We start from the raw sequence: 18,410 nt of genomic DNA, 5'->3' as shown, positions 1-18,410 counted from the left end.
GATATCAAGAACGTGCCAACAGGCGTTGAGCTTTGAAAAATGTTCGAAAGACTCATTTAGAGGACTCACGGTGCATGGTTATTGGGCTAGAGGAGCATTTTTTTTAGCAAGGAACTAAAGAAAATAAAAAAATGTTTTAAACTTTTTAAAACATTAAACAATTTCCAATGTTTTGCGATCGTAATGTTTATGCAGAGAAATTGTTAAAGATTTCAATTAACGAAGAACAATTTATAAAATAATTTTTAAAAAATTGGAAGTGTTAAAAGAGAGTTAAAATAAATCATAAAATACTACATAATTTAAATAGCAAAGGAAAATGCAATATTAAATAGTAATTAAACATTATGATGAAAAATTAAAGGACTTTAGAGCAGTGTAGAGCAGCGCACACAAGGCAACAAGAGAAGAGAATTGGTTTGAGCAATCCCCAACAATAATTTTCCAAAAGTCGATCAGTTTCATTTTAAATCTAATTTACTTACATGCTACTGTTTACCTTAATTCACGTAACATGCTTTACTTCCGTCTCATTTCAAACTATCGTCCAAGAATCGGGAAAGAAATGCAAGAATTAGAAAGCATAATTTGCTTGCAAATTGTTACCCATCAGTACGGAAAGTTGCAACCAATGGATCTCTTAATATGTCACCGACAGATTGGTTCAACTTTTACCCGTAACTTTCACACAAGCCGCCTCCAGTGGCAGCGTTGCACAGTTGCACACCAATTACTTCGACCATCCAGCATCTTGCCGGCGTTGGACAAAGTTTGACAAAGATCTTGGGCAGTGTGGGTTCTTTTAAATTTGTTTATTCATCAGCGCTCACCAACCTTAGAAGCAGAGCCGGGGGGGGGCAAAAGGGGGAGGGGGGGGGGGGGGGGGATAAATAATTTCATTTCGGAAACCGGTGATGTCAACCGTCAACCGGACGCGCATCCTGTCGCGTCACAAAAACCGGGTGACGAATGATGGTTTCAAGTGCTCAAGGTTAACACAAGCCAATGGTGCCTGTCGAACCGTGTGGATGAAAATGTCACTTCTCATCCTTGCTGCCGGGGGCTGTGGGAGAAGCAAAAAAAAAACCCCCACCTCGGAACAAGAGCCACTGGGAAAATCGCAAGTAAGCCAATCCTTTCCAGAACCGGCATCCTTCAGAAAACCCCTGGCAGGGAGACTCTTTGTAGCAGCTTCCAGCAGGTTCCAGCAAACTGCATCCAACCGCCTCGAAGTGACTCATTCTCACGGTACCATCTTAAATCAAGGCCACATCGACTTTGAAGCACATTCGCTCAAAGCTCGGGCTCAAACTGGCAAGGAAAATGAGGAAACACAAGCGGAAAAGGAAGAAGCAAAAACCCAACGTCTTTGCAATCCACCATCGGACCAATCTTCAACTCGATGGACTCAAAGTGACGCCTTGCTGGCAGGCAACAAAGCGGATCCATGCAAGGCGCTAAACAATGGCCAACAATATTCAACGTCTCCCGCACCCCCTCTCTCTCTCTCTCTCTCCCTGGCCAAGGTACGCAAAAGGGTCTCACCCCTTTGGTGGGTGGTGTTACGTTTAGTCTTACGGATGCTGCTGATGGATGGTCCACGGATGCTGTAGCTTGGTTTCGAAAGCAGATGTACCAACTACCGTCCACCCGGTCCTCTACGGGTAATGCATATTCATAGTCATGGTCGGTTCATTATGCGCACCAGCCGTAGCTTTTCAATTATGCTTATTCCGTGGTGCAATTCTGAGACTTAACCTTACTTGTCGCTTTCTTCTCGCGTTTTGCTCTTTTTTTTTTAAATGCATTTTATTGCAACCTGGTCATCCACATTTGGAGAAGCCGGACAATCTTTGTGTGGTGGATTTTCAGCACAACACAAAAAAACCCGATAGTATCACACGTTTGCCAACGAACAAAAAAGACCAGAAGCAGCAGTTGGCATCGTGCCCAAATCGAAATAAAATGCTAAATAATAATGCCTCACCCCATTAACATCCGGGGGTTTTTGTTTTGCTACGAAACGAATTGAAACGGCCACGTGCCAATTAAGCTCGAAAGTGTCGCAGCACTACTGTCCTTTATGGTTTTGTGTATTGCAGTTGGTTGTGAGGCCTGGGCAAGGCAAAAGGAAACAAGTGTTGCATTTTATAGTTCCCAGTTTCCAAAATTACATCCCCAGCAGAGAATCTCGGATAGCTTTTTCCTGTTTGCTAAATGTTTTATCTGCACTGATGTTTCAGCCGTTGGAAGGACTCTTGGTGTGTGTTTGTGTGTAAAAATTCATGTACTGTAAGTAGCAATTAATTTGATCACAATTTTCTAATGGTTTCAAACGATTACTAATGAAGTGAGCTCGTTGGACTATAGAAAGATAAGTAGCGCTTAATTTTGGAAAGCTAGTATCTACTTAACAAACGTTTACTAGTGGATAATAAAATGTTTTGTGGAAAGGAAAGCAACCGAAATGTGTCTTCGCTTTGCAAGAATCCAGTACGGAGGGAAAGTTAGCTTTTGAGGGAAAATATCTATGTCCGCTTGATTTAATTATTCATTTCCATTCGTATATCAATTATTCATTTCCAATTGATGTAGACCACAAGTTTAAATTGCTGTCCATCTGTACGTGTATGTCCATCTTATTTCTTTATAAAGACTAAAGGTGAAATGATAACTGAATTATTTTCAAGTTTGAAGTGAAATCTGCACTTGTAAAAGTACAAGTAGATGTAAAACTGTATGCTCCTCTCTTGAGGTTTTGCTAAATCAATTTTGATCAAAGATTCTTCAAAAAAGCTTTCCAATATGAGGACAATATCATTTGACAACATAATCAATTAATTTAAGTACAGTTTTATGCAGAATCTATTTGATTTCTGTTTAATATTCATAAAGCTGGAAGGAATTCACATCTACCTGAACACATTCCACTTCAACTTGAAAAGAATTCAGAAATGGTAGAAATTTGAGTTGTTTTTGGTCGCTGCCTCTTCAGGTGCTTCTTGAGGTTCTTCAAGACTATGTGGTGAAATAAAAATATAGTAAGCCAGAAATGGCCAGGATGACCTTAACGGTCGTTAAGCCAAGAAAAGAAAGAGAGATATAATGATCCGGCATCTTTATAATCTAAATCATCCTTCCTGAACTGCAATTTATGAGTATTTGTCTAGCATAAAAATGGAAGATCAAATTCAAAATTTAGTTAATACAGTGGATTACCGATTATTCCTGCTGATCGGGATGCACGCCTGAAATGTAAAGTCACTATTCTCCAAAATACGCTTTAGTAACATCCATAAGATTGCGATTAGCTGCCGAACCCGAGATATGATTTAAAACGTGTTTATATAAGAATTATTCGTTACGACTCAACACTCCTGTGTGTGTGTGGGACGGTCATCCCTAAGCGCAACACCACCATTGCGTGGCGGTTGGCAAGCCTCCAAAAACGATAGTCGATTTATCTTCCCCACCAAAGGTCGTTCTTCTGCGTCGAACAGTCGCATCGTTCCGAAATGGATTTTAACCCATTGAAAACCCGTTCTTAATATCGGTACGGGGAGATCGAGAAACAAAACAAACCAAAACCTACCCCAAAAAAGCAACAACACAAAAAATGCACAAACCCCGATTATATTATGATGCATTTTTATTCCCTCCTTTCTTCTCATTTGTGTCATAATCTCAACACATTTGATTGATGGACGGCTGTCGTTTTGCCGCACCTTAGCAAGAGCCTCTTCAACACTCCAGACCCACCCCAAAAAGCGGGTTTTGAGTGAATGGGTTTCAAAACGGTAGTTTAACCTTCAAGCGGAACTCAAAACGTAAAAAACCCCATCACGCGAACACGCGCTGTTGGGCAAGAATGAGCTGAACCATTCACCGATTCTTGAGTTAAAAACTAAAAACTAAAGCTTTTTTTCTGCTTGCTGTGACAGATCGAACTTTTTGGGATGTTGTTTCAAGAAATCAACCCGAACGCCACACCAAGGGTCTTTAATGTTTCTTTGCACGTGAAACAGTTCGACCTATATTTACCCGAAGCTTATGTGTGTGTTTGTGTGGGCACCATTGATCAATCGTGGCCCTTCAATTCACTAACGGCTCAAGCGGCCGAAGCTCAAGGTTCCGAGGCCACTGGGGTTGCAAAGGGTTTGTGATTAATATTTCCCACACCACACAAAATGGGAACGAGCCCTTCGACCATGTGCCGCCAGTGGAGTGTCAGAGGACTTTGCCATACATGGGTCGTACAGTAAGATGACGAAAGTTAACCCTAAAAATAGTGTGTTCGGGTTTCAAGTTGAAAATGGTTTAGCGTGTTTAGTATGGGCCAGAAAGTTGCTCGCTTGTCAATAAGTTTTTTTTTTTGGCAGCATGGCACCACTCTTCGCTCTTTACCCTTTTGCGAATGTCGAACCATTGTAAAAGCTTTACGACCTTTGTGCCTTTTTGCTAGCGAATGCGAAGGGATGCCCAACTGAACCTCTTTCGTATCCGTAGTGCAAAAGGATGGCTTTAAAAAGATCTTCTGTTTAAAGCTTACTGCATTGCTGGAAATATTCTGCAGAAATCATTTTTTTCTTCAATATTTTTACACAGAAACTGGCTGCTGTGGGCAACGGTGGATGTCTTTTTCCAAGGTATAGTTGTGGAGCAACCCATTTACAACCGTCCAGACCCGCAGTAAGATGAGCTTCACCGGTTGATGTTTATTCAAAATATTAACCTTATCCCGCTGTGATACCCGAGAGAAGCTTTTCATCGGTTGTTCAAGTGCATTTCAAATACGGGAACGGCGAGCTGGGTATATTCAAGCGCCTTGCTACCAAGCAATGTTGTCTCCCTTATTTATCTGATCTTTCAGTGTTCAGAGACGTTAGGAAATTGTCTGAACAGCCTTTCAACAAAAATTTGCTGTTATTTAATATGAGTTTTAAAAGCAAATATTTTTAAGCAAAAAATTTCATATTTGCTGTGTAAATCTTTAATTGTTTTTTTTTTGTTTTATTCAGACAAATGTACTGCGCAAACTTTAATGCCACACACTACATAATTTAAAAAAGTTTATTCAAATCAACACAACAGCCACCTTTGGCGTTCTTACCAAGGCAGGAAGAAAATGGGAAAAACCCACCCTTACACGATGACTAGTGGAAGAATAATCGTAGTTTTCCACGAATCTTTTCACTTCTTACACATAGCGATGATGATCGTGTAGCGTCGGCAGCATCAACTCGGGACACCGAAACAAAAGCCAACCATGCATACAAACCGTCCTCCACCAAGCACATTCTCCTCTTCCTTCCATCTTGTAGTGGGGTGGTGTGTGTGTGTCGCATACCAATTCTTTCCAATCCATGGAAGAAGAACTTGCTCACCTCACTCGTCTACCGTATTCGGGACAGGCGTGTGTAGGTGGTGTACACTTTCCATGGTGCAATGTAAAACATACCATCAACAACCTATCCCGGCATTCGACTGAAGGATTGAAGAAGCCGTTTTTAGGCGAGGAAAATGGGGGGGGGGGGGAGAGGGGGGAAAAGAAATCTCCCCTCTCAGCAGTAGTTCCAGGCGAGATATTGCAATGCATGTTCAGCGGGACTCCGTTTGGATATTTGGTGAAAAATAAATACGAATAAACATTCCACATATCGGCCGAGGGAAGGTTTCGTACCGCGCTGGCAGATGGAAAATGTATCGGGTTTTTTTTGGGAATGCAATAGGAAATAGGAAAAACAGCTAGACACTTTTCTCTCATGGCCGCTGTTTTCACTCGCATTCAATCCCATCCAGCTCATTGATGTGTGTATACGGTCTCAATTTGACAACCGTGCCCGTCGACTGTTTGCTGCGCCACACTGGCATATTATTTCGATCGAATGGTTTTTTGTTGTTGGAACAATAAAGTTTGCCATGGGTTCAACAATTGGCTTGGCGCGTATTAAACATAATATTGAATTCAAACAATCAATCACAGTTACATCGAGATGGATCGGATTGATTCCCAACATGGAATGAGATAAGATTGGAGATAAGGATACCTGATGTAAATTTTAATTATACTACAGATTGTGTTCATCTCACTAAGTAATTAAATGCTATCGCAAAAGTTTTATTCCGCTATCAAAAAAAAAAATCCCTAGCCCAGTTCCTATCGTGTCTGTTGAATTGGTGTGGCAGACATAAACAATTTGAAATGAAATGTAATGCAAATATTTCAATAAATTATTTCTATCCGTCCGGGATAAATCTGGGTCTTATGGTTAACTGAAATGTAAATAATAAACAGTGTATTTGCTGAGGTTGAGTTGAGTTAAAGTAGAGAGCAGATTAGAGATAACCAAAGCCGAATAATAAAATTATTCTTGCTTAAGTTGGATGCTCTTGTCTTGTCTTGTCTTACAATGGCCACAGACTATTGCTCTGATCGAGAAATGGCGAAGCCAAAATTTCATAATATTTTCAATACGTCCTTTCGAACGACCTCGGTATAGAAAGACCGGACTATGTCAAAGAAAAGGTCGAGCTACTCCATAGCGTTATCATCTAATTTTGCTTGAAAATATTATTTCATCTTTTATGAAACTTTATTTTCAAACCAACATCCTCTAAACAATTTATTTAAGTATCTGTAAACCACAATCCCATGTTGCTTCTCGTGGAAAATGGATAAAATTTATTACTTTTCGGCTTTTGTAAATGAAAGCTTTGAAAGTAACTTTCATGAAAGCCTTATCTAGTTTTAAAAATTTTAAGAAAACAAAATTTAATTGCATCCGAAAAAGGTTAACAGCTTTTTTCTTTCCACATACAAAACTCATGCCTTTCATTACCAACGGGCACAAAATATTCGTAACGGATGTAGCAACAACAACAGCCAAAAAAAATCAATTTTCCACCACCAAAAAACGATGCCGAGACGTGCACCGAGGACACAATTTGCCTGCACACCGAAACCGAACCAACAAGCGATGGCCAATTTAGAGCCGATCGATTAAAATCCCGTAATTGACTTAATATCGCGCAGTGGCAGAGGCACCGTTGCATCGCAGTTGCACACGACCATCATGGGTTTGGCACTGCCGAACCGGATATGCCGCCTGTCGAAGTTCAACGATGCAAGGAATTAGAGACATTTTGCAATATAGCGCTGAAATTGATTGGTGCTGATTGAATTCCGGGCGCGAACGAGACACACGAAGCCCAGGCACGTTAAGGGGTTTTTTGTGCGGGATCCACATTGGCATGAGTTACTCGGTGCTTGAAGTTGCGCAAAGGATTACACTAATTAGCTTGTAAATAATAAATTGATAGCATTTGCGTGGTCGGTAGCTATACGCAGCGGGAGCGTGCGCGTGTCGATTAAACGATTAAGTGGAAAGTAATGAAATCGTTCACTTGTTTCATGTTGCAACATGGCAAACACACGCAATCTGTTGGGGGCCGATACCCTATGAGCGGGTCTTGCTGGATACGGGAAAGTTATTAAAATAATTCTATCAAAATCAAAATAGCAGATCGCATGAAATGTCTACCGCACAGGTGGGACAGGTTTCCTTAGAATCGGTTCGTTTACTTTAAATCTTTCGTTGCAACAGCGGCAGCGGACCACTCTCGGGTCAGTACGCTTCACTAACCGTAAGCGATATCAAATCACATCATCATTACCATCAGCTATGCCACCACAGTTTAATGGGAAATTTAATCAACCGTATAATCGATTACTAAAGTTGATTGTAAGTATGAACAATATGGTTCCCTCTGCGCTGGTCACTCACACGCGACTACGAGTGGGTGTGCAACAAGCGACCCCCGTTCAGCACCATTGCGGCATAATTACACAAATAAAGTATAATTTAGTGCTTTACAAATGCATGAACCGGGTGGGGGGGAAAACGATCGTGCAATAAGCTGTTTCGGTGCATTAATCAAAACGACGCTTTTTGAATGTCGCAAAAATTATGTCGTGGAAGAAAACAAAGAAACATATCAAACAACGTTTAAGCATGAATTACAGAAAAAAGGATTTTCTCTCATCTTGGCCTAACGACCTCTAAGGTCATGACTGCCATTTTTCGCTTGCTAGCCATACTTTACCACGTAACGGGATAGTCAGGGGGAAGTGCCGGATGGAATTTGATCCCCGGTGATTCATAATTATCATTTTAAAATCTTGTGCTATAGTGTAATATTTCACAAATATCGGGTGTTTTAACGCCTAACAATATGCAATCAAAAGTTGCACGTAACAAGTAATGAATTGGTGGTAATAAACCGACGCTTGATCAGTTTCGTTAAATTTAAGTTTAAGTGGTTGAGCTCGAGAGGTATTCAAACTAAAAAGGAGGAAAGAAAATAATAAAAATTCTCCTATTTATAGTATAGGGTATTCTGAAACGAAAGTACTAACTATTTCAACAGCGCCCTACCTTGGAAAAAGTAATCCAAAATTCACAAGATTCAATCGAATTGTTGCTAGACTTTTGATTGTTTTCGTTCGTTGTTTGTCCGGCAATCTCAAGTCTCTTATCTGATCCTGAATCCTGCCAGTCTTGGTAAAGGGAAGAGTTTGATAATATAAATACTAAAGTAAATTACATATCTTCAGGCGCACTCATCCAAAACACGGCTTAGCAATCAGCCAAAAAAATCATTTACAAATTGAGCTTAAAGAAACTCTTCAGCTTAATTTGTCCCTTCTAACAGTAGCTTTCACTTATTGTAATGCATGCCAAGCATAAAAGGAAACTTTATCAATCTTTATGGAAAACAACAATTGCATACAGAAAGACATGTTTGCATACAGAAAGACAATTCACATCAACACTAGCTACAGCGAATACGAATGAAGACAATTCTTTGCCATTAAACGTTCCAAGCAAATACTTACGTACCATCCTAAAGCCGGAAGTCAAAGAACCAAAAGCAAAAAAAAAGAGTAATACAAGTGTACAATAATATATGCACGGACACAATTCATATCGTGTCTGTTTCGCAGAAAGCTGAGCTGGATGCTGTGGAATGGGCAAGAAAAGTAGATTAACTGTATGTTCCGAAACATTGCTCACACCTTCACGTCTCCCGTTCCGACCCATTCAATCATGCGATGCGAGCGTACGATTGTAATCATCCATCCAGTGCACAGTGCACATGGTAATGTGCCTAAATTCAATAGAACCTGCGTCTACTATTGTTGATAGTCATATTCTATGACGCGTGCTTCCTCCAGCCCCCCGGTGGTGGAGGGGGTCAGAGACCCGAAATGGAATTGAATATGTATAAGGCACTGTTCGGGGTGGGGGGAGGGATTGTTGGCGTACGCCTGGCTGGTAGCACAATGGTATTATGCCATTGCATTGATGGGCACTTCCTTGGCCGATCCACCCCCCCCCACAGCATCACATTACTGTCCACACCACCCGACATATGCAACAGATTACTGGTGCAGCTGCTTTTTCTGCTCATCGTACCGAACCAACCGTCGGTCCGTCGGTTTACCGGTCTCGATGGGAAGCGATTGTTCCACTGGGAACTATTTATCTGTCAGTCAGAAGACCAAGACCGTACCGTTCACGCATGCTGTAGTAGTCACCGGGCCATATAACTTCGGTCCGTGTCGGTTTCAAAACCTTCTCCAGGAAAGCACACTTCGGTACCGAGCGTGCCAACGAAGCGTACCGATGAGATACGTCCAAATTAGCATTCATCTCAGCACGCCCGACCGGCGTTAATTTGCCCGATAGATTCCGGGACAGTACTTCTTCGGCTTACCTCGGAGGCTCGTCCCCAATCCCGTGAGACTGCAACCAAGGATATCCGCTGCCACAACAGTGCGGGATTTACATTCACGCTGGGATCAATGGCTGGGAACTTTACCTTTACGCGCATCTTTTGCATCGAACTTATTTGACAAGCAAAAAAAAACACACATACACACACACACAAACCAACTGGCCACTGCCACTGCTCAACTGCGGGTGTGTGTTCGGTATGTATGTGTGACCGAAACTGGTTGATAATAAATTTTCACATCCGCGGATGGAGCAGCCCAGTACTTGGTACAAAGCGTTTGCACGAGCCGTTGCATAATGTTTTGTGACTGACCACTGGTTTCTACCCCCGGTTTGTTAGTAGCTCTCTCGTTTTGCTCAATCTCAAACACACTACTTACCGGTCGAGCGAAACGGCTATCAAACTGTAGACGGATGCTGCCACGGATACGCCCTGTATGTATGGTACGGTTTTGCACATCAACCAGCCGAGCATCCACGCTGCAATGAAAGAAAGGTGAAGGAAAACACATCGTTAGGCACAGTACAGTAAAGCTCGTTGTCTTGGTAAACCACGATAAATAAAATGGGAAAAAACAAACCATTTTTCGTAGAAAGTTTGATTAGAATTAAATCATTCCATTGTGGCGCTGTTTGAAAGATTGAGTTTGGAATGAAATTTTAAATGATTCTTAATGAATATTGGTAAAGATGTATGTGTTCTGTAGATACATTAAACATGGAAAGAGAAAGGATATTTCATCATAATTTAATTAAAAGCTAATGATTATTTCATGTTTTCAGTACCAAAAAAAACACACTCAGATAAATCTTCCCTTTGATATGTAGTACGACTGAAAGTAATTGCAAAATGTCAATCAAGGTACGTATAATGTAGTTCGTATACTCCCGCCAACACACAGTTTATTTATCTGTGATATCCGAGCATATTTTGTGTGTGTGTGTTTTTTCGTTGGTTGCTGTTTTCTTTTTTGTTGCTCTTTATCTACCACTTCACCATTTTTCTGCATCAAAATGCAGTACTCCAAAAATAGATACCAGCGATATACCGCTTGGCGCGTGGAGAACCCGAGCTGAACAGCTGTTCTATCGTACCGAAACCAGATGAAACCTCAAAGTCACCTGACTTTTGACCTTTACCTTGCGAATGCATTCGCTGTTCGACAGCGAGTTCGAATAAATTTTTGCTCCGCCATAGAGGAGAACCATCGTACCTGCATCGTTCTGCACAAACCACGTAATACCTGTGCACGGGTCCGCACAGTAAGATGCGACGTTTTGGGGGAGTAGGGCAAGGAGCTAGTGAAACAAGACAAAACAAGGAAACGTTCCAGTTCCACCGCACAACCAATACCGGCGGTTGACCTGAATGTCGACGAGGGTCACAAATGTCACGGGGTTATACACTACACACGGCGGGGGGGTTTTGACGGAAGCTTTAGTACCACTCGGCACCGGCAAGCTTTCAAATCGAAATGCAGTTGCGGCTTCTTGTGCGGTTCGGGGTTCGTAGATTACGTTTACGCTTTCCGGACTGGCGTCTCCAGCAGCCGCGTCAAGTGCAAAACCGCCAACTCGTGAAGAACGTCCCCAAGCGGAGGTCCCCCTTTTCGTTTTGGGGGGGATTTTCGTTATACTTTCGCGAACCCCCCTTTGGGTAGGTTTGCTCGCTTTTCCGTTCCCGGGGGTGCCCGGGGAGCGAGTGAGCGATCTCATTAACAGGGAAGGTTTGCAAAACAACGGAGAAAGGGCTTGAGAGAAACAGAGAGCGAGAGAGAGGCGTGGAATGCATATCATGGTAGGCCATTGCGTCATTAATGTCATACTCGCGTTATGCACTAATGTAACGGCACTATTTAATGCGTACGAAGCGAATGGAGCTGCCAGCAAAACACATTCTGCCGCATTGAGATGCAATGTTCCGTAGCATTAAAGTGTCATTTGCATGTTTCTGCCCCAACAAAGCCGAATGCAGCCGCTGATTTTGTTGGTGATGTAATGGATAAAAATGTTACTATGGGGGTAGTTATTTAAATTGGTACTCGTAAAAAAAAGGTTACTAAAACAAATCTGCCAAATCTCGTGAATAAAATTGAATCCAACACATAGATTTCTCTCTCTATCTCTTTCTCTCTTTCTGTAAAATGAATCGGGCACAGCATGGCAGCGAAGGTATATAGTTTAAACATCACAAATCGTCAACCAAAGAACCGGCTTTCAGTAGGAACTTTATCGTCTGCTGCTGGCAGTGCTAACCATGCACGAGATAAGCGTCTTTCCCGTCCACCATTTCTCAACCGGATCGTTTCACTCGCTGTGCATATTCGTTCGGCAGATTTGGTCTTTACATCACACATAACTAACGCGTTACTAATAATTATCGTCCGGGGTGTAAACTTTCCACAAACTTCCCAATACGTAACGTAAGCGGCTAAAGCGGGTAAGTTTTGTACAAAGTTTGGTGCTTCCGGGTTTTCCGAGGGTGCCCAAAACCCCTGAGTTCGGGTAGTTGGAAACACAAATAATGGCACCTTAAATTGGAGCTTAAAGAGAGTGAAACTTACATGAATTTGTACGTTCGTCGATGGTTAGTGGTTAATAAATGATCTTTCATACAAGTTTCATCTTGAGTTCTAAAAACATAAGCTTGAATTTTATCCAGTTTCAAACACTGCACTGACAGTGAAGAATATCTCTTACATAAAAATATAATATTAAGTGCAATTATGTTTGGTAATAAAGCAATTTTCTTATTGAATGATAATAATGCTTAAATTTCACCGCTTATCAAGACATATTGTGCATGGTATGAATTTCCCAAGGTATTTTAAGGGTTTTCAGCGCCATATTGAAATGGCTTTGAAAGTCATTACGACTCAAAAGTCGGCATAAAAGTCGGTTCTTAGAGTAAATCAGCAAACTGAATCCCATGAGGAACTCGGCGAGCACTATGCCCTGGAGACTGATCGACTAAACCTCTATGGTCCTGCTCCCAGCACTTCCAGTTTACCAGCTAGGGTTTTACTTGAGAAATGCGAGGTATAAATGTTTTAAGGCCCGAAGAGAACATCTCTACCCCTCGTTATGAATACTCTGTTAATATAGTAAGGCATCATGGCTACGAATCATCACTAGCTACAGATAGAGCTAGAGAGACTCTGTAAGTTGTCAGCTGTAGTCTGTTGTATAGTTCACCCTTATGTGCTTATCTTATTAGCTAATCTACATGACTATCTTAAGATATACGTACATTACTCTTGCACCTGAGATAATCTCTTTTACAGTGCTTATAGCCTTGTTTTGGAATTTTTGTCGTAGATGGTCTTGACCTGTAATAGCTGGCATCTCTTGAGTAGACGTTTGTAATACATTACGAGTTAGCTATGAGTTACGTAGACTTCATGCAAGTATTTTATGTCACCGTCACACAAACCTCCTGATTAGTGTTGGGTCAAGTAGCTCTTTTGCAAGAGCGGAGCGCACCGCTCTCGCTCTCTAAAGTGTGAGGTGCGCTTGAGGTAGCTCCACACGGAGCGCTGCACACAGGAGCGATTGTGCGATGCGCTCCTAGGAGCGAAGTTTCGCACCACAAGGAGCGCTGCACGCAGGAGCGATTCCTGCGATACAGCTACCTCTTTTTCCCGTGAGCTGTGCGGGAGCGCGCACAATAAGATGACCGGAGCGATTGAAATACCTCTTTCGCACTTGACCCACTAGCTATAGCCTTAGGAAATTTTCAAATTTTTTGATTTTTAACATTTATTTTTCGCTTTTTTTATTTAAAACACTATTTGAGTGAAAAGAAACTCATTCTCAAACAGGGTAAGGAACTTGGTTCCTCGAATAACTTCTGGCACAGACATCTGAGGGCATGGCCGTCCAAGAAGAAAATGTAGCCATTGGTGCCATCTATCGACCACAGGTTAAAGATTGGCGATCCGTTGGATACCGACCGAGCTATAGGCAAAACTTGGTGCAAAAATGAGCCTTAATAAATTTTCATTTTTTTTAATATTTTGATGTTTTTATTATTTTTCACTCTTTTTTTTTATTTAAACCATTACTTGAGTGAAAAGAAACACTTTGCAACCAATTGGCATTAAAATAAATCAATTTAATTTTTTTTTGCAAAATTTCCCAAAAAAAACGTAAGGGGTAAGCCTTATGAAATTTTCGAGTTGAAAATTTTTTTAAAATTTTTTTCTGATTTTTTATTATTTTTTTAACTTAAAGCATTATTTGAGTGAAAAGAAACACATTGCAACAAATTTGCATGAAAATATATCACATTTATAAATTTTGCTAAATTGCTCAAAAATGAGGAAAATTTTAAATTTTCTCAAACAGGGTAAGGAACTTGGTTCCTCGAATAACTTCTGGCACAGACATCTGAGGGCATGGCCGTCCAAGAAGAAAATGTAGCCATTGGTGCCATCTATCGACCACAGGTTAAAGATTGGCGATCCGTTGGATACCGACCGAGCTATAGGCAAAACTTGGTGCGAAAATGAGCCTTAGTAAATTTTTATTTTTTTTAATATTTTGATGTTTTTATTATTTTTCACTCTTTTTTTTTATTTAAAGCATTACTTGAGTGAAAAGAAACACTTTGCAACCAATTGGCATTAAAATAAATAAATTTAATTTTTTTTGCAAAATTTCCCAAAAAAAACGTAAGGGGTAAGCCTTATGAAATTTTCGAGTTGAAAATTTTTTTAAAATTTTTTTCTGATTTTTTATTATTTTTTTAACTTAAAGCATTATTTGAGTGAAAAGAAACACATTGCAACAAATTTGCATGAAAATATATCACATTTATAAATTTTGCTAAATTGCTCAAAAATGAGGAAAATTTTAAATTTTCTCAAACAGGGTAAGGAACTTGGTTCCTCGAATAACTTCTGGCACAGACATCTGAGGGCATGGCCGTCCAAGAAGAAAATGTAGCCATTGGTGCCATCTATCGACCACAGGTTAAAAATTGGCGATCCGTTGGATACCGACCGAGTTATAGGCAATACTTGGTGCAAAAATGAGCCTTAATAAATTTTCATTTTTTTTAATATTTTGATGTTTTTATTATTTTTCACTCTTTTTTTTTATTTAAAGCATTACTTGAGTGAAAAGAAACACTTTGCAACCAATTGGCATTAAAATAAATCAATTTAATGTTTTTTGCAAAATTTCCCAAAAAAAACGTAAGGGGTAAGCCTTATGAAATTTTCGAGTTGAAAATTTTTTAAAATTTTTTTCTGATTTTTTTCTGAAAGATTGGCGATCCGTTGGATACCGACCGAGTTATAGGCAAAACTTGGTGCAAAAATGAGCCTTAGTAAATTTTCATTTTTTTTAATATTTTGATTTTTTATTATTGTTCACTCTTTTTTTTATTTAAATCATCACTTGAGTGAAAAGAAACACTTTGCAACCAATTGGCATTAAAATAAATCAATTTAATTTTTTTTTGCAAAATTTCCCAAAAAAAACGTAAGGGGTAAGCCTTATGAAATTTTCGAGTTGAAAATTTTTTTAAATTTTTTTTCTGATTTTTTATTTTTTTTTTAACTTAAAGCATTATTTGAGTGAAAAGAAACACATTGCAACAAATTTGCATGAAAATATATCACATTTATAAATTTTGCTAAATTGCTCAAAAATGAAGAAAATTTTAAATTTTCTCAAACAGGGTAAGGAACTTGGTTCCTCAAATAACTTCCGGCACGGACACCTGAGAGCATGGCCGTCCAAGAAGAAAATGTAGCCATTGGTGCCATCTATCGACCACAGGTTAAAGATTGGCGATCCGTTGGATACCGACCGAGCTATAGGCAAAACCTGGTGCAAAAATGAGCCTTAGTAAATTTTCATTTTTTTGAATGTTTTGATAATTTTTATTATTTTTCACTCTTTTTTTATTTAAAGCATTACTTGAGTGAAAAGAAACACTTTGCAACCAATTGGCATTAAAATAAATCAATTTAATTTTTTTTTGCAAAATTTCCCAAAAAAAACGTAAGGGGTAAGCCTTATGAAATTTTCGAGTTGAAAATTTTTTAAAATTTTTTTCTGATTTTTCTCTGAAAGATTGGCGATCCGTTGGATACCGACCGAGTTATAGGCAAAACTTGGTGCAAAAATGAGCCTTAGTAAATTTTCATTTTTTTTAATATTTTGATTTTTTATTATTGTTCACTCTTTTTTTTATTTAAATCATTACTTGAGTGAAAAGAAACACTTTGCAACCAATTGGCATTAAAATAAATCAATTTAATTTTTTTTTGCAAAATTTCCCAAAAAAAACGTAAGGGGTAAGCCTTATGAAATTTTCGAGTTGAAAATTTTTTTAAATTTTTTTTCTGATTTTTTATTATTTTTTTAACTTAAAGCATTATTTGAGTGAAAAGAAACACATTGCAACAAATTTGCATGAAAATATATCACATTTATAAATTTTGCTAAATTGCTCAAAAATGAAGAAAATTTTAAATTTTCTCAAACAGGGTAAGGAACTTGGTTCCTCAAATAACTTCCGGCACGGACACCTGAGAGCATGGCCGTCCAAGAAGAAAATGTAGCCATTGGTGCCATCTATCGACCACAGGTTAAAGATTGGCGATCCGTTGGATACCGACCGAGCTATAGGCAAAACTTGGTGCGAAAATGAGCCTTAGTAAATTTTTATTTTTTTTAATATTTTGATGTTTTTATTATTTTTCACTCTTTTTTTTTATTTAAAGCATTACTTGAGTGAAAAGAAACACTTTGCAACCAATTGGCATTAAAATAAATAAATTTAATTTTTTTTGCAAAATTTCCCAAAAAAAAAACGTAAGGGGTAAGCCTTATGAAATTTTCGAGTTGAAAATTTTTTTAAAATTTTTTTCTGATTTTTTATTATTTTTTTAACTTAAAGCATTATTTGAGTGAAAAGAAACACATTGCAACAAATTTGCATGAAAATATATCACATTTATAAATTTTGCTAAATTGCTCAAAAATGAGGAAAATTTTAAATTTTCTCAAACAGGGTAAGGAACTTGGTTCCTCGAATAACTTCTGGCACAGACATCTGAGGGCATGGCCGTCCAAGAAGAAAATGTAGCCATTGGTGCCATCTATCGACCACAGGTTAAAAATTGGCGATCCGTTGGATACCGACCGAGTTATAGGCAATACTTGGTGCAAAAATGAGCCTTAATAAATTTTCATTTTTTTTAATATTTTGATGTTTTTATTATTTTTCACTCTTTTTTTTTATTTAAAGCATTACTTGAGTGAAAAGAAACACTTTGCAACCAATTGGCATTAAAATAAATCAATTTAATGTTTTTTGCAAAATTTCCCAAAAAAAACGTAAGGGGTAAGCCTTATGAAATTTTCGAGTTGAAAATTTTTTTAAAATTTTTTTCTGATTTTTTATTATTTTTTTAACTTAAAGCATTATTTGAGTGAAAAGAAACACATTGCAACAAATTTGCAAGAAAATATATCACATTTATAAATGTTGCTAAATTGCTCAAAAATGAGGAAAATTTTACATTTTCTCAAACAGGGTAAGGAACTTGGTTCCTCAAATAACTTCCGGCACGGACACCTGAGAGCATGGCCGTCCAAGAAGAAAATGTAGCCATTGGTGCCATCTATCGACCACAGGTTAAAGATTGGCGATCCGTTGGATACCGATCGAGTTATAGGCAAAACTTGGTGCAAAAATGAGCCTTAGTAAATTTTCATTTTTTTAATATTTTGATGTTTTTATTATTTTTCACTCTTTTTTTTTATTTAAAGCATTACTTGAGTGAAAAGAAACACTTTGCAACCAATTGGCATTAAAATAAATCAATTTAATTTTTTTTGCAAAATTTCCCAAAAAAATCGTAAGGGGTAAGCCTTATGAAATTTTCGAGTTGAAAATTTTTTTAAAATTTTTTTCTGATTTTTTATTATTTTTTTAACTTAAAGCATTATTTGAGTGAAAAGAAACACATTGCAACAAATTTGCATGAAAATATATCACATTTATAAATTTTGCTAAATTGCTCAAAAATGAGGAAAATTTTACATTTTCTCAAACAGGGTAAGGAACTTGGTTCCTCAAATAACTTCCGGCACGGACACCTGAGAGCATGGCCGTCCAAGAAGAAAATGTAGCCATTGGTGCCATCTATCGACCACAGGTTAAAGATTGGCGATCCGTTGGATACCGACCGAGTTATAGGCAAAACTTGGTGCAAAAATGAGGAAAATTTTACATTTTCTCAAACAGGGTAAGGAACTTGGTTCCTCGAATAACTTCTGGCACAGACATCTGAGGGCATGGCCGTCCAAGAAGAAAGTGTAGCCATTGGTGCCATCTATCGACCACAGGTTAAAGATTGGCGATCCGTTGGATACCGATCGAGTTATAGGCAAAACTTGGTGCAAAAATGAGCCTTAGTAAATTTTCATTTTTTTAATATTTTGATGTTTTTATTATTTTTCACTCTTTTTTTTTATTTAAAGCATTATTTGAGTGAAAAGAAACACTTTGCAACCAATTGGCATTAAAATAAATCAATTTAATTTTTTTTCCAAATTTCCCAAAAAAATCGTAAGGGGTAAGCCTTATGAAAT

At 38.6% G+C, this 18,410-nt stretch overlaps 1 protein-coding gene across 1 annotated transcript in view; it reads right to left on the bottom strand.

The window, feature by feature from the left end:
• Positions 1 to 18,410, bottom strand: part of LOC125763063 (neuropeptide SIFamide receptor-like) — a 108,797-nt gene that overhangs the window by 37,725 nt on the left and 52,662 nt on the right. The window contains exon 3 of the mRNA XM_049425840.1: positions 10,178 to 10,277. Within this exon, the coding sequence (XP_049281797.1) occupies positions 10,178 to 10,277 (100 nt within the window). The remainder of the gene's footprint in view (positions 1 to 10,177; positions 10,278 to 18,410) is intronic.

The sequence above is a fragment of the Anopheles funestus genome, chromosome 2RL, assembly GCF_943734845.2.
Source record: "Anopheles funestus chromosome 2RL, idAnoFuneDA-416_04, whole genome shotgun sequence".
NCBI classification, from domain to species: domain Eukaryota; kingdom Metazoa; phylum Arthropoda; class Insecta; order Diptera; family Culicidae; genus Anopheles; species Anopheles funestus.
This window is presented reverse-complemented; position numbering and strand designations above follow the sequence as displayed.